At 47.8% G+C, this 14,010-nt stretch overlaps 1 protein-coding gene across 1 annotated transcript; it reads left to right on the forward strand.

The window, feature by feature from the left end:
* Positions 1-68: 68 nt before the first annotated feature.
* Positions 69-12,868, forward strand: ZNF367 (zinc finger protein 367). Its single transcript, XM_058657388.1, has 6 exons — positions 69-307; positions 422-1,126; positions 6,558-6,708; positions 8,292-8,411; positions 10,979-11,117; positions 12,111-12,868. Exons 2-6 carry the CDS (start codon positions 692-694, stop codon positions 12,331-12,333), a joined length of 1,068 nt encoding a protein of 355 aa, XP_058513371.1. The 5' UTR covers positions 69-307; positions 422-691; the 3' UTR covers positions 12,334-12,868.
* Positions 12,869-14,010: the final 1,142 nt, after the last annotated feature.

A 14,010-nucleotide genomic window follows, 5' to 3' on the forward strand; every position in this document is an offset into this window, starting at 1 on the left:
TGCTGAGAGGATGGCGGGGGGCGGGGCCTGCGGCGGGTGTTTCGAACGCGGTTGGCCTCGAGGTCTGAGGGGGGGGGAAAGAAAAAAAAATAGAAGAGCGGCAGCCAATGACGTGGTGGCAAGGACCCGCGCTCCGGGAGCCCGGTCCCGCCCCGCCGGCTTAGACAGACCCATCCGGGCCCAGCCATTGGCTGGCGCGAGCTGTCACTCACCCCTGCGGCCAGCGGGCCGGGGCCTCGCGTCCATTGGTTCCGCCCAGGCGCGAAATGTAACGCGGGAAAAGCCGGGGCAGGGACCGCGGCGGCAGGTTGTTATTTTCGGGGGGCTCGGCGCCGCGCGTGCTTGTTTTTGTTTTTATTTTTTCCACCCTCTCTGTCAGCGCCAGAGCCAAGAGGTCGGCTTGCTTTTGTTGCTCCTGCAGACTGCGGCTGGGAGTCTTAACTTGGCCTGAGGTTTCCGGAGTCCAGCGCCTGCCCGCCTGCCCGCCCGGTAAACCGGGCAAGCCCGACCCCGCGCCACTTGAACTTCTCCGGTGGCCGCTGCGCAAGGGGTTCCGGGGAACGTCCGCCCGCCCGCCATGAGCCGGCGGGACTGAGCCGGGCCCTCGGAGCAGGCGCGGGCGAGCGAGGGTCCAGATCCGGCCTCAGGGAGCTGCAGCCCCCCGGAGCTGCGTGCGGATCGGGGCCGGGCGATGCTCCGGGGCGTGGAGGCGCCGATGGCCGAGCACCCGCCGCCGCCGCCTCCTCCTCCTCCCGTCATCTTCTGCCACGACTCCCCGAAGCGGGTGCTGGTGTCGGTCATCAGGACGACCCCCATCAAGCCCGCGTGCGGAGGCGGAGGAGGAGCAGCGGGGGAGCCGGAGCCGCCGCCGCCGCTCATCCCCACCAGCCCCGGCTTCAGCGACTTCATGGTGTATCCTTGGCGCTGGGGCGAGAATGCGCACAACGTGACGCTCAGCCCCGGGGCCGCGGGCGGCGCCGCCTCGGCCGCCCTGCCGCCCGCCCTGCCCGCCGCCCTGCCCGCCGCCGAGCACCCGGGACCGCGGGGCCGCGCCGCACCCCCGCCCGCCGCCTCGGGAGGCGAGGACGAGGAGGAGGCGAGCAGCCCGGACAGCGGCCACCTCAAGGTGAGCGCCCGGGGCGCACGGGCCGGGCTTGGCCGGGGTGCGGGTGTGTGTGTGTGGGGGGGGTGCGGGCCGCGGGGCCCGTTAACGGCGCGCCGGGCGGGGCGGGCCCCTCGGACGGCGGGGTTGGGGGGGTGCTGACAGGACGCTGACGTCACTGCCGCGCGCCAAAACCGGCCCCCCACTTCCCGGCGGGGCGGGGCGGGTCACGTGGGCGGCGGGGAAGGCGCGGGCGGCGCCAGGGCAGCAGGTGCAGCGGGCGGGCGCGCAGCTCGGGGCCGGGGCCAGGGCGGGCAGAGGACCCCCTACCCTGGGAAGCGGGGCCGGGACAAGACCCCCCACTCCCTTACCCCCCGAAGTTGTGTGCTCCGTGGCCGCTGCGCCTCCTTTCCCTGCGCGTTCCCGCAGGTTCATGGATGTGAGTGACCGCGAACTGCCCCGTCTCCGAGGGTAGCGTCACTGGTTGGAAACCTGAGCTTTAGGGAGGTGGGCATGGGAGAGCGGGGACTTGGCAGGACTAAGTGGAGGGACCTCAAGACAGGGCTGCACTGTGGCCGCGGCTCCCGCGCCCTGGGGTCTGTGGGCAGCCCGGCACGTTGGCCTCCACGTTGTGTAGAACTTTGGCCCTGCATGCAGTAACCTTGGGTGAAGTCAGAGACTACTAGTGGCCTGGCGGATCAGTGCTGCTGTGTTGGGAAACGCTGTGTACACTGAAACCAATGTGTGGTGACACAATGCAGGTGGAAACCTCCGCGTTGTTTGGGCTCGCAGGAGTTGGAGGACACCGAGGCACTTCGCTACTAAAGTAGGAGAGAACCGTAGTCTGCCCCACAGTAAGCATTTGAGAGGAACCGGCAGTGGACATGTTTGTAGTTGAGTGTTAATAGAGACGTCAGTTGCAGCTGGTTGGCTCCCCTGGCGTCTGGTGAAGATTGTGTGTGTGTATTTTAATCTCTTTTTAAATACAACACATTATATAGTTGACCAATATAAAGGTATACCTACACAAATACTAGCGAAAGACCTTGCAAATCTTAATTATAGCAATCTGATTTTGAGTGTCTTTGTAAGATGATTTTTTTGAACACCTGAGACGAAACAAGCATGGATACACACCTGGAGAGTTACTGAAGCCAGTATTGAGCCAGGCTGCACCCCAGGTTGCAATAACTGGGATCCAGCAGGTGACAGCCCGAATGGCAGCTGGTAGCCGGCTTCTCATGTGGGGGACCCCTGTGGAGTTCCCACCTCCTGGCTGGAGTGGGCATTTGAAGAATGAACCAGAGTGTCTCCAAAACAATAAAACTGAGTTGATAATACAGTGCATAGGTTTGAATTTTCTTGCTGCTATGCCCACTTCTTTTCAGAAGTAAAATATGCTTACTAGAGGTTAGGAACATGCTAAGTGAAGAGGCTGTTTTGTGTCTCCCCCCCATGCAGCCTTTCATATTATAATCTTTGTCAGTTACTTGATAAACTGACTTTCACTTGCCCTTTTGATGGAGCAGTTCAATGAGCAGTCTGAAAGTTAACTGATGTAGCTCTTCTATCTTAGGGGAAAGTAAACCTTTTTTTTGAAGAACGTTGGCTGCGTTAGCTTTTGCTCGAAGGATGAATGTCTGATATGGTGCTTGACATGGCTTGCAACACGGCTGTTCCCCGTCAGGAGTGGGTTCGAGTCTTGGTGTCAGCCCTGGAGGCGGCAGCTGGTGTGTCAAGTCGGGGAGTCCCTGGCACCCACGTGGGAGTCCTGGCTTGGACTTGGGTTTGGTGGTGAGCCAGCTGCTGGAGCTCACTCTGTTTGCCTTTGAAATGATAATGAAAGTAGATTAAAATCAGTGGTCAGTGCGAGGGTGCTTTCTAAAAAGTTTATGGAGATGTGGTTAAAAGATGTTTGCTTTGGTACAAAAAATTTGGATCTATTATATATTGTTTTCTCATGCTATGCATCTTCCATGAGCTTTTTAAACCCCCTGTACAATGGATTGAAAGGCAAAGAGCTGCACATGTGTAGTACGTGGTTGTGTTGAGCCTGTTTATCTTTTTGGGAGACTGAGCCAAGTTTGTAACAGACAGCACTGCCACATGTACCCTCTGCAGCCTCCGTGCGCCCTGTCAGTCACAGCTGTGGGTCGCGGGTTCCTCGCTGTCTGTCTGTTAGCCCAGGGGAGATGTTAACACCCCGGGGCAGCTTTTTTCTTGCTCTATTGTTGCCTCCCCTGCCAGGGGAAGACATCCATCATGTTACCAGCATGTTTTGGCCCCTTGTCGCCAGCTTGGCGTATGTTAATGTAATTTCCTGGGTTAAGGCTTTCTGGGAGGGAAGAGAACAGGTGGAACTTTCTTCTGCCATGGGGGTATTCCAAGACTCCCCACTCCCTTGTGTGGTCGTCTCTGACGTTAATGATGAGGTTACGGCAAAGCGAGAAGTGCAGGGGCTGGCTGCTTGGCAACTATTCACTCTTCAGGATCTGCCAGCCACCAATCCTGCTTCCCCTTTGTATCACCTGAAAACTCGCACTTTTTTTATTTTTTTTTTATTTGAATTTTAACTATACAAAAATGTGCTGAGGTCTTTCTGGTTTTTTAGTTGGGCCGTGACTACACACTTTTGAAATCACGAACCTGCCTCCTGGAGGCACTGAGGTTGTTTTAGAAGTTCCACTTAGTAACATATTATCTCTTAGAGTTTCCTGCCGGCATGACTTCCTCCTGTGACTCATCAAGGTCTGTCCCCTGGGTTGTTGGCACTTTTGCTCACTGAGGAAGCAGTACTCTGTTACTGTCATAATGGACCTGGAAACAAATTTTCTCTCCTTTGTTTGGATTTATTTATCTGAGTTTTTTTTTAAGATTCATTTTTTATTTGAAAGGTAGAGTTCCAGAGAGAGAAGGAGAGGCACAGAGATCTTCCATCCACTGGTTCGTTCTCCAAATAGCTGGAGCTGGGCTTGTCCAAAACCAGGAGCCAGGAGCTTCTTCTAGGTGTGCCATGTAAGAGGGTCCTTTTCTAGTACCATCATCAGAGAGCCACATCACAAGTGAAGCACCCAGGACTTGTATCAGTTCCCCGCTGGTGCCGCAAGCAGAGGCGTGGCATGCCATGCCATGGTGCCAGCCTCTAGATTTATTTTTCATTTATTTGAAAGACAAAGTACAGGAGCTAGTCCCTCCAAAAATGTTTTAAATATGATTGATCCCAAAGGCTGGTGCTGTGTCTAAGTGCGCGAAGCTGTCACCTGGGGCAGCAGTATCCCCTGTGAGAACTAGTTCAGGTTCCCATCCAGCTCCGTGCTTATGCGCCTGGGAAAGCAGTGGAAGATGGCCCACGTGTTTGGGCCCCTGCACCAGTGTGAAAAGGGGGCTTTACTATAGTTTATTTATTTATTTTTAAAGATTTATTTATTTTATTACAAAGTCAGATATACAGAGAAGAGGAGAGACAGATAGGAAGATCTTCCGTCCGATGATTCACTCCCCAAGTGAGCCGCAACGGCCGGTGCGTGATCCGATGTCGGGAACCTGGAACCTCTTCCGGGTCTCCCACACGGGTGCAGGGTCCCAATGCATTGGGCCGTCCTCAGCTGCTTTCCCAGGCCACAAGCAGGGAGCTGGATGGGAAGTGGAGCTGCCGGGATTAGAACCGGCGCCCATATGGGATCCCGGGGCTTTCAAGGCGAGGACTTTAGCCGCTAGGCCACGCCGCCGGGCCCTACTATAGTTTATTATCTGAGGTTTCTGGTTGATGTTTAAACTTTTGGAATGAGTTAGGTTTTTATACTGAAACAGTAAGACCATCTTTGTTTTGGATGTTGTGCATGAATCTTTTGAATTTTTTTCCATAAAAAAATAATTTGTAATTTGTGAGAAAGTTAACTTGCCTGGGAATTAAGACAGATGCTTTTTAAATAAACATATACGTTATATTAGTTTTAAATGTATAGCATTGGAGACTTGTGGAGTTATCATAAACTGTATACGTAATGTCCCCTATGGGTTACATCTTAACACTAGTGCTGTACATTTGTTATAACTAATGAGCCAGTGAGAGTACATTGGTATTAACTGAAGCACATAGGATATTTAAAGTGCCTTAGTTTTTTTTTTAAATGAAGTGAAATGACGAAACACTAAATCAACCTTTTTTTTTTTTGAAGATTTATTTATTTTTATTACAAAGTCAGATATACAGAGAGGAGGAGAGACAGAGAGGAAGATCTTCTGTCCGATGATTCACTCCCTAAGTGAGCCGCAACGGCCGGTGCTGTGCCGATCCGAAGCCGGGAACCAGGAACCTCTTCCAGGTCTCCCACACAGGTGCAGGGTCCCAAAGCTTTGGACTGTCCTCGACTGCTTTCCCAGGCCACAAGCAGGGAGCTAGATGGGAAGTAGAGCAGCCGGGATGCAAACCAGCGCCCATATGGGATCCCGCAGGATACAAGGCGAGGATTTAGCCACTAGGCTGCTGCGCTTGGCCTGTTTGATTACTTTTCTACAGTTTTTGCAAACTGTTCTTAGTTGCATTTGCTCTTTGAGGTCTCCTGTTTCTTTAGCTTGTGTTCAGCTGAAACTTGGAGAGATTTTCTTGAAAGTCTCTCCCCACCAAAGACAAAGAGCAAAAGAGGGGAAGAAGCCCTCTCCGTCTGCAGTGCCTGGTGTCTCCACACGGCCTGCTTGGCAGTGCTGTTGGCAGCCTTGCCTTGGCTTTTGTTTTCTGCTTGTGCTGAACTTGAATGTTGGCCAGACTCTGCCCTTAAATGTCTCAGCATGCTTCCTGCTCTGCTTCGTTCCTGTCCATGGAGTCTTCCCAATGGCCCAGTTGCCCAAAGAAGCATTCTCCCCACTTTGCCTCGGTTTTGGCGTGTCCGTAAGCTTCAGCTGGTCTCCCTTGTCCCAGAAGGCAGCAGGCTGGTACTCGCCCTACAAGGTGTTTGTGCAGTGTTGAGACGAAGAGCCACTTCTTGCCCTGAGACATTTCCAACTTGGTTAAACAAAGGCAAATGCCTTGTGCGGGTCCCTCAGGAACCCGCACACACATCGGAACAGACGGACATGTGTTCTGGAATGAGATCTGTTTTGTTGTTTGGATCCTGAGTCTTGGGCTCTACACTGAGAATGCAGTTGGTCACATCAGAGCCACCATTGGGCACGGGAAAGGAAAAAGCAAATCAATGCACAGCAAAGCTTGTCCTCTCCCTTAACTGCCTTGTCCTTGATCCAGCGTTTGCAGCATCACCGTAAATCTCTACTTGGTGGAGTTGTGACAAAGCTTAGCCTGCTAGATTCTACTTGGGTTTTTAGGACTCTGGAGGAATAGGCTGTTGGAACCACTTTTGCTAACATTCCTCAAGATGTTTTTAAAATTATGGTTTATGATATATTGCTTTAGTGAGTAGAGATGAAGTTTGTTAATGTTTATGAACATTGCTAACAGGATGGGATCCGGCGTGGCAGACCCAGAGCAGATACTGTGCGGGACCTGATCAGTGAAGGAGAACATTCGTCCAGCAGAATACGGTGCAACATCTGTAACAGGGTGTTTCCACGGGAGAAATCACTCCAGGCCCACAAAAGGACCCACACAGGCAAGTGGAACAGCATTTCTTGCAGGGCCTTGTAGAAGTAATACTAAATTGAGAGCCGATTCAATGTTTAGAACTAAAAGTTTGTGTTTTAGTTACATGTTATTTCTTCATAATGCCCTCTTGGTTGTGAAGTTTTAAAAAATAGGCACTGTACAGTTGTTTGGTTTTGGTGGGAAATGGTAGTTTTTTCACCACTGGTTTTGTGTGACTTCTAAAGTTATGGTAATTAGTTTATATGTCAGTCATTGTTAAATTTAGTTCTATTCTGTATCTACCTGAATTTTACTTAACATGTTAGATTATCTGTGTGTTACTGTAATTACTAAGTTTTTAACAATTTCTAGAGTTTTAAGTGTATCAGTTATTTTTTTTTTTTTTTTAAGATTTTATTCATTTTATTACAGCCAGATATACAGAGAGGAGGAGAGACAGAGAGGAAGATCTTCCATCTGATGTTTCACTCCCCAAGTGAGCTGCAACGGGCCGATGCGCGCCGATCCGAAGCCGGGAACCTGGAACCTCCTCCGGGTCTCCCACACGGGTGCAGGGTCCCAATGCATTGGGCCGTCCTCGACTGCTTTCCCAGGCCACAAGCAGGGAGCTGGATGGGAAGTGGAGCTGCCGGGATTAGAACCAGCGCCCATATGGGATCCCGGGGCTTTCAAGGCGAGGACTTTAGCCACTAGGCCACGCCGCCGGGCCCGTGTATCAGTTATTGACCTGTAAATTATTAAGTCTGTAGTAAACCTTGAGTTGTCAGAAATTAAAACTAGGTATTGTTTGTATTATAGGTGGCTATCCCAAGATTACCACACACTTTTATCTGTTTATAAGTTTTATCTGATTTTAAATACTCTATAAAGAGCCAAAAATAATTTTGAGGGGAGGGGTTGGCACTGTGGCCTGGTGAGTTAAGCTGCGGCTGGCAATATCTGCATCCCATATGACTGCTGGTTCAAGTCGTGGCTGTTTCATTTCTAATACAACTCTCTGCTAATGTGCCTGAGGAAGCAGCAAAGGATGGCCCAAGTTTTTGAGCTCCTGCACCCATGTGGGAGACTGGAAAGAAGCTCCTGGATTCTGGCTTTGGCCTGGCCTGTCCCAACTGTAGTGGCCATTCGAGGAGTAGGCTAGCAGATGCAAGACCTTTCTTTCTCACTCAGTGTCTCACAATAACTCTGCATTTCAAATACATAAAAAATCAATTTTAACAGCAACAAAATATTCGGACCTTGCTCTCTTCATGGAATTGGCCCTAGAGGAAAGAACCTTAGTGCTCATCTAATAGCTTACAGATGAGGAAACTGAAATAACAAAAAAATGATTACCACTATATCTAGATTCTGTAGCCTAACATGGTGGCCACTAGCAAGTGTGACTTTTGGTTTTAAGATTGATTTTTATGGCAGCTTCGTGCTATAATGTGTAAAGACGTTGCCTGACCCACTGCGTCCCATATCCATTTAAGGCAAGCCCTCACTGTGGGGCAGCCCTGTAGGGCTGGGACATGCGCTGGCTCCTTCTCACCTCGTCCTCTGCCCTCCTGTGCTCCCTGATGTGAGATGTGACGCCTGTCTCCTTAGGTGAGAGGCCCTATCTGTGTGACTTTCCGGACTGTGGGAAAGCCTTTGTTCAAAGTGGGCAGCTCAAGACACACCAGCGTCTTCACACTGGAGAGAAGCCTTTCGTCTGTTCAGAAAACGGTATGGTGTTCCAGGCTGAGTGTGTAGAATAACTGTGAATAAGCACTTAGATTACTCTGCTTGAATATTGGTCGGGATGGGGACAGTTTGGGTTGTTTTATTTATTTTTAGCATAAATTTTATTAAAAACTTAAGCTGTTTTCCTTGCTAATTGTGATCTATACTGAATTTCTTAGACATGACTGATTTTTACATAAAGATTCTTTTTATATAAAATACTCTTGGGGCGGATGTTGCATCATATGATTTGGGATGCTCACGTGCCACGTCAGGGTGCTGGTCTGAGTCCTGGCTGCTCCACTGCTGCTCCGGTTCCTGCCAAGGCACCTGGACAAGCAGTGGACGATGGCTCAAGTGCCTGGGCCTCTGCCACCCGTGTAGGAGACCCAGATGGTGTTCTGGGCTCCTGGTAAAGTGGACAGTGAATATATTAATTTGCAAGTCAGGTTCTTGTTTTGCCACAGAGGTAGAAACACTGAGCAGACTAGCATTGTGTGCAAATAGGAACAGAATTTATTGAACAGTGATGGAATTTGAACCCACAACCCCCAACTGTGGGTTACCCCACACAGGGGAAATGACTTCTCATAAGTGAGCCCAAAAGGTTGCCCATACATGAGAAAAAGGAAGAAAAATCCCGAGAATGAAACTTCTGAGTAAGAGCAGGAGAGGCCTGTGTGAGTGGACTGTGGTGGAAGAGAAAGAAAGACACACGCCTCTGAGTGGGCTCTCCTCCTTCCACCTGTTTCTGTAAGGAAAGTGGCAGTACCCAAGTGGACATGCCGCGGGGTTGGGGTCTGAGCATGCGCTCTGGGCCTGGAGATTGGACTGATGCATCCTGGGAAGGTAGGAATATCAAACCAACAGTCGAACAAATTGTTACATTGCAGGGCTAATTTCAGCTTGCCTAAGCTTTAACTAACTTCCTGGTTATACCATGTTACGGACATTGGCCTGCTCCAGGGCTGCTCCTGAGGTCTGGGGAGTGAACCAGTGGATGGAAGATCTCTTCCTGCCTTTCAATAGATGAAGACAAGAATTATAAAAATGCCATATCTGATCGTAGGCAGTAGACAAATCTGTAAGAATAAACAGGATTTACAGTAGATTTCTGTGTTAATTTTAAACTGAAGTAAACATGTTTTTTTCTTGTGATTTTGTTAATTTTTGTTTTGTTTTTACTTAATTTATTTGGAAGTCAGGGTTCCAGACACAGAGCTCTTCCATCCGCTGATTCACTCCCCAAGTGATCACAGTGGCCAGGGCTGAGCCGGGCTAAAGCCAGGAGCCCTATTAATTTCTTTTTTTATTTTTAAGAATATTTATTTATTTATCATTTATTTGAAAGGCAGAATTAAGGAAAGGGGAGGAGAGACCGAGAAAGAGACAGTCTTCCACTCACTGATTCACCCCCAAGTACTGCGGTGGCCAGGACTGGAGCAGGCCAGCGTCAGGAGCCCAGAACTTCCTCTAGGTCTCCCACGGGGGTGCCGGGGCCCCAGGCCATTCTCTATTGCTTTCCCAGACTGCACATTAATGGGATTGGTCAGATTTGGAGAAGCTCGGTCATTAAAAGGCACCCATATGGATGTTAACATGGCAGGTGATGGTTGTACCTACTATATCACAATGCTGGCCCCAGTTTTCTTGATGATAGTTACAGATGTTTGTACATTTAATGAATTTGCTTAAGCACATGCAAATTTTTCAAAAGTTCGTAAATAATTGGAATTAAAGGAAACTTTTGGTGTTGTAAAAATGTTGGAAATATAGCCATAGTTTTTTGTTGTGCATGATTCCCATGAATTTTTTGAATTTCTCATGTATTTTGTTTACCTCAATGTGATATTATTGAATATTTATTTTTATAAACATTTTATTATTTTTTCTGAAAGTCAGATTCACAGAGAGAAAGGAAAAGATTTGTTTATTTTATGATAAATTCCATAGGCTCTGGGATTTTCCTTATCTCCCAAAATTCCCTCCTCCTCACTGATTTCCCCTATATTATGACAATAGTAGTCCTCCGTAAGCAGTCATAGCCCATCATTCTGCTGTGTAAGGTGTAGCCTGACATTGTAGGTACAGACAATGGCAGAGAGCCCAGCTTCCTATTGTCAGGATCTATTTAATAGTTCCATTGGGAGTCCATCTTTGATTTGGAAGTAGAGATGCATACTGCATTGTATCCTCACATCTGGATATGGAAGTCTCTATCACACAGTCACTATACATCCCCTTAAATGAAAAACCATAAAACAAAATCAACAGCAGGAATAAAGTTAAAGAAATTTACAACACCATGAAGTTAAATAACGTGCTACTGAATGACCAGTGTATCACTGAAGAACATTTTTGTAACTGATCACTTTCTGGTGGGGTTTGGCACTTGAGTGTGGTGTGAACCAGATGTGGTAGAACCATCCTCCCACCGGGGCTGTGATGGCTTTCTCTTCCAAGTACCAGAATCCTGGTCTCATTGTGGTAAGGTTCTTTCTTGGGCACCAGTGCAAATGCACAGTCTCCATGTATCTGTTCTGACAAGTGTTTACCTGAATGATTTAAAGGTTGCCTGAGCAGATTCACCCATGCAAACCGCCACTGTCCGAAGCACCCATACGCCAGGCTGAAGCGAGAGGAGCTCACGGACACGCTCAGCAAGCACCAGGCTGTGGACAACAAGGCTGCGGCCGAGTGGCTGGCCAAGTAAGGCCCCCAGCACCCAGGTCGCCGGGCAGGCGCAGGAGGAGGGCTTGGGTTACTTTGGGGGTTTTGTCGCAGTTTTCTCATTTGAAGTTAGTTGCTTTTTGACTCACTTTATAATAGTTTGTAATGGACTTTTGCCTCTTCAGAATGGTGATAAATGCATTAGGGTTTAGTGTTGGGATTGAAAATTGTAGGATGAGAGTTGGCTTGAGTGTCGCTGCCATAGTTTGTTTGATAAGAAAGGTTTTCTTTGTCTCAAATTTCACTTGTCATTAGGGTAGCCTCTTTTCATTTTCTTTTTTTTTTAAAGATGTATTTATTTTTATTGAAAAGATGAAATTAGAGAGGAGAAAGAGATATTCCAACAGCTGGGTCACTCCCCAAATGGCCACAACAGCTGGACTGGGCCTGCGTGAAGCCAGGAGCTTCCTCTGGGTCTCCCATGAGGGTTTAGTGGCCCAAGGACTTGGAGCCGTCCTCTGATGCCTTCCCAAGCATTAGCATGGAGCTGGAGTTGAAATAGAGCTTGCCAGGATTCCAGCTGGAACCCATGCAGTATGCTGGCACCTCAAGCACAGACTTTTATGCCATGCTACCGCCCCCAGAAATGTTCTCTATAGATGGAATATCCTATGGGCTCTGTAAACCAAATGTCTCCGTCACTCTCCTTTTTCCTTCGTGGTTGGCTCCCACTGCCCTGTTACCGCTGATTTCGTCCAAGCCAAAACCTTACTGGTCATCCTTTCTTTATCAGGCACCCATATGGGATCCCAGCAGGTGCAAGGCAAAGACTTTAGCTGCTAGGCTACCATGCTGGGCCTTTAATAACAGAAGTCTGAGCAAGGCCATCAACTTCTTTGAATTTGAGATTTTTTTCCCCCTCTGTAAATGTTAACTAATACATGTGATGTATGTGAAGTGACTCAATACTTTGTAAAGGGAAACGTATAAAGCACCAGTGAAAGCGAATCGCTCTCCTCCCCTTCTCCATAGGTATTGGGAAATGAGAGAGCAGCGCACCCCCACCTTGAAAGGCAAGCTGGCTCAGAAGGCTGACCAGGAGCAGCAGGACCCTCTGGAGTATCTGCAGTCGGACGAGGAGGATGACGGGAAGAGTGGCGCCCAGCGCCGCCTGCAGGAGCAGCGGGAGCGCCTGCATGGAGCCCTGGCGCTGATCGAGCTGGCCAACCTGACTAGGGCGCCGCTCCGACAGTAGCTGGACACTGGCGCTTCCACTATACGAAAGTACTGCCCAGCGTACTTCAAAAGTAGATCCTTGGGCATAAGCTAAGCACCTTATTTGCTTATCATAGGCTGCTATTCTGTAGAAATTTATGAAGAATGTCATTGCCCCAGAATATGGGGTGAGAGAGAATTGCACTTTTTTTTATATGGAAATGGATTTGTTGTAAAGTTTAAAATATTTTGTAAATATGGACTGCACAGTACAGGGTAGAAACTACATATTGTGGGAAGCTAGATTTTGCAAGTTTAATGCATTCATTGGAAGCAGTTCTCACAGGAAGCACTTTCTGAATAAGACGTGTGAAAAAAACAGAATGGTACAAATAGCCAAAGAAGGTGGAAATGGGTTATTTATAAGATCATTTTTAACAATGTATATTAGGATGTTTAACAATGATACTGTAAACACTGAAGCAAGCAAGAAAGTATGATATGTGTGTAAAATAGGTATTTTTTTAAAATTGCAAAATAGTGTGCCCAATAAGGCCAGAGAAATGGGGACCTGGCTTCTGAAGATGTTCTTACATACAGACATGGATAAAATAGGTACTTGAGGACCTTGGTAAGATGCATGGTAGTTCAAAATCTTCAGAATTGGAATCAAATCAGTCTTATTCTATCTTTCTGGGGCTTTATAAAAACGCATCAGAATGTTTAAGTTTGAAAAGCACTTGTCACCCCTAGCATGTTAACTTGGGAACGTTTGCACATTTCCTATTTCTCATTTGCTGAAATTGAGTGATTAATCTTGCAAAGTCTAGGTAACATGGTAATTGGTCATTTTTACATGTGTATTATGGGCCCTGTAATGAGATTTGGCACTTGGATTTAGTAATAAGAGAGACATCTACAGGGTTGTTTTGTAGTGACATGTTTTAGATCTTTTGTTAGCAAACACTAAATTTTAATTGTACTGCTTGTTTAGAATTATTAGCAGATGGAAGCCTCCATATTTAAATTTTCAGTGCATAAAGTCACCTTCTAGCTTTACTTCAGAATAACATGCCAAGCTATTTTGTGTTCACTAAATTTAGCTATCAGTTAAACACTGCAGAAAAGAAAAATCGCTACTCAAATATGTAGGCTTCTGGAATGGTTTTAACTGCAAGTGTGTTAACTTTTGTGGTGGTTTTAAACCGTTTTTTCCAAACATCACTTTATGTGCTGAAGCATGAGCAGGAAGGATAGAGCCAAGCAGTCCGCCTCCTGTACGCAGGGGAAAACCTCCCTCACTGAGCAGAACTCTGAGCCGCATAGCACGGCAGCTGGAGCCTGTCACTGCAGTAAACCGCGGAGTGTGGAGGGAACGCTGGGCTCTTCAGCTGCTTGTGTGCTTGTTCGAGGTGAAGTGGTATTATTGGTAGACGGAGTTGAAACATCTAGAACGCAGGCTTCTTTTTTTTCCAAAAAAAAAAAAAAAATCCCTTGTGTTGCAGTACACAGGCATTTAAGAATGCCTGGCCTTGGGGAAGGAGGTGTGTCAGTGTCGAAGTGTGAAAGATGTGATAGTTAACAAATAATGTGTATGATGAGGACATACTTTAAAATGTAATTCCTCTGTACAGTAAATTACAAACCTTTAGGGATTTTTTTTTGTAATAAGAGAATTTATATTTGTATTGGTCTAAGAATTTTGTTTGTAATCTGG

This window comes from Ochotona princeps, chromosome 31 (assembly GCF_030435755.1).
Source record: "Ochotona princeps isolate mOchPri1 chromosome 31, mOchPri1.hap1, whole genome shotgun sequence".
Taxonomy (NCBI): domain Eukaryota; kingdom Metazoa; phylum Chordata; class Mammalia; order Lagomorpha; family Ochotonidae; genus Ochotona; species Ochotona princeps.

Excerpts from the sequence above, each read along its gene's own strand:
- ZNF367 (XM_058657388.1), top strand. The coding sequence starts at position 692 with ATGCTCCGGGGCGTGGAGGCGCCGATGGCCGAGCACCCGCCGCCGCCG. Across the intron at positions 6,709-8,291 it reads CCACAAAAGGACCCACACAG|GTGAGAGGCCCTATCTGTGT; the intron begins GCAAGTGGAACA and ends CTGTCTCCTTAG. Across the intron at positions 8,412-10,978 it reads TTTCGTCTGTTCAGAAAACG|GTTGCCTGAGCAGATTCACC; the intron begins GTATGGTGTTCC and ends AATGATTTAAAG.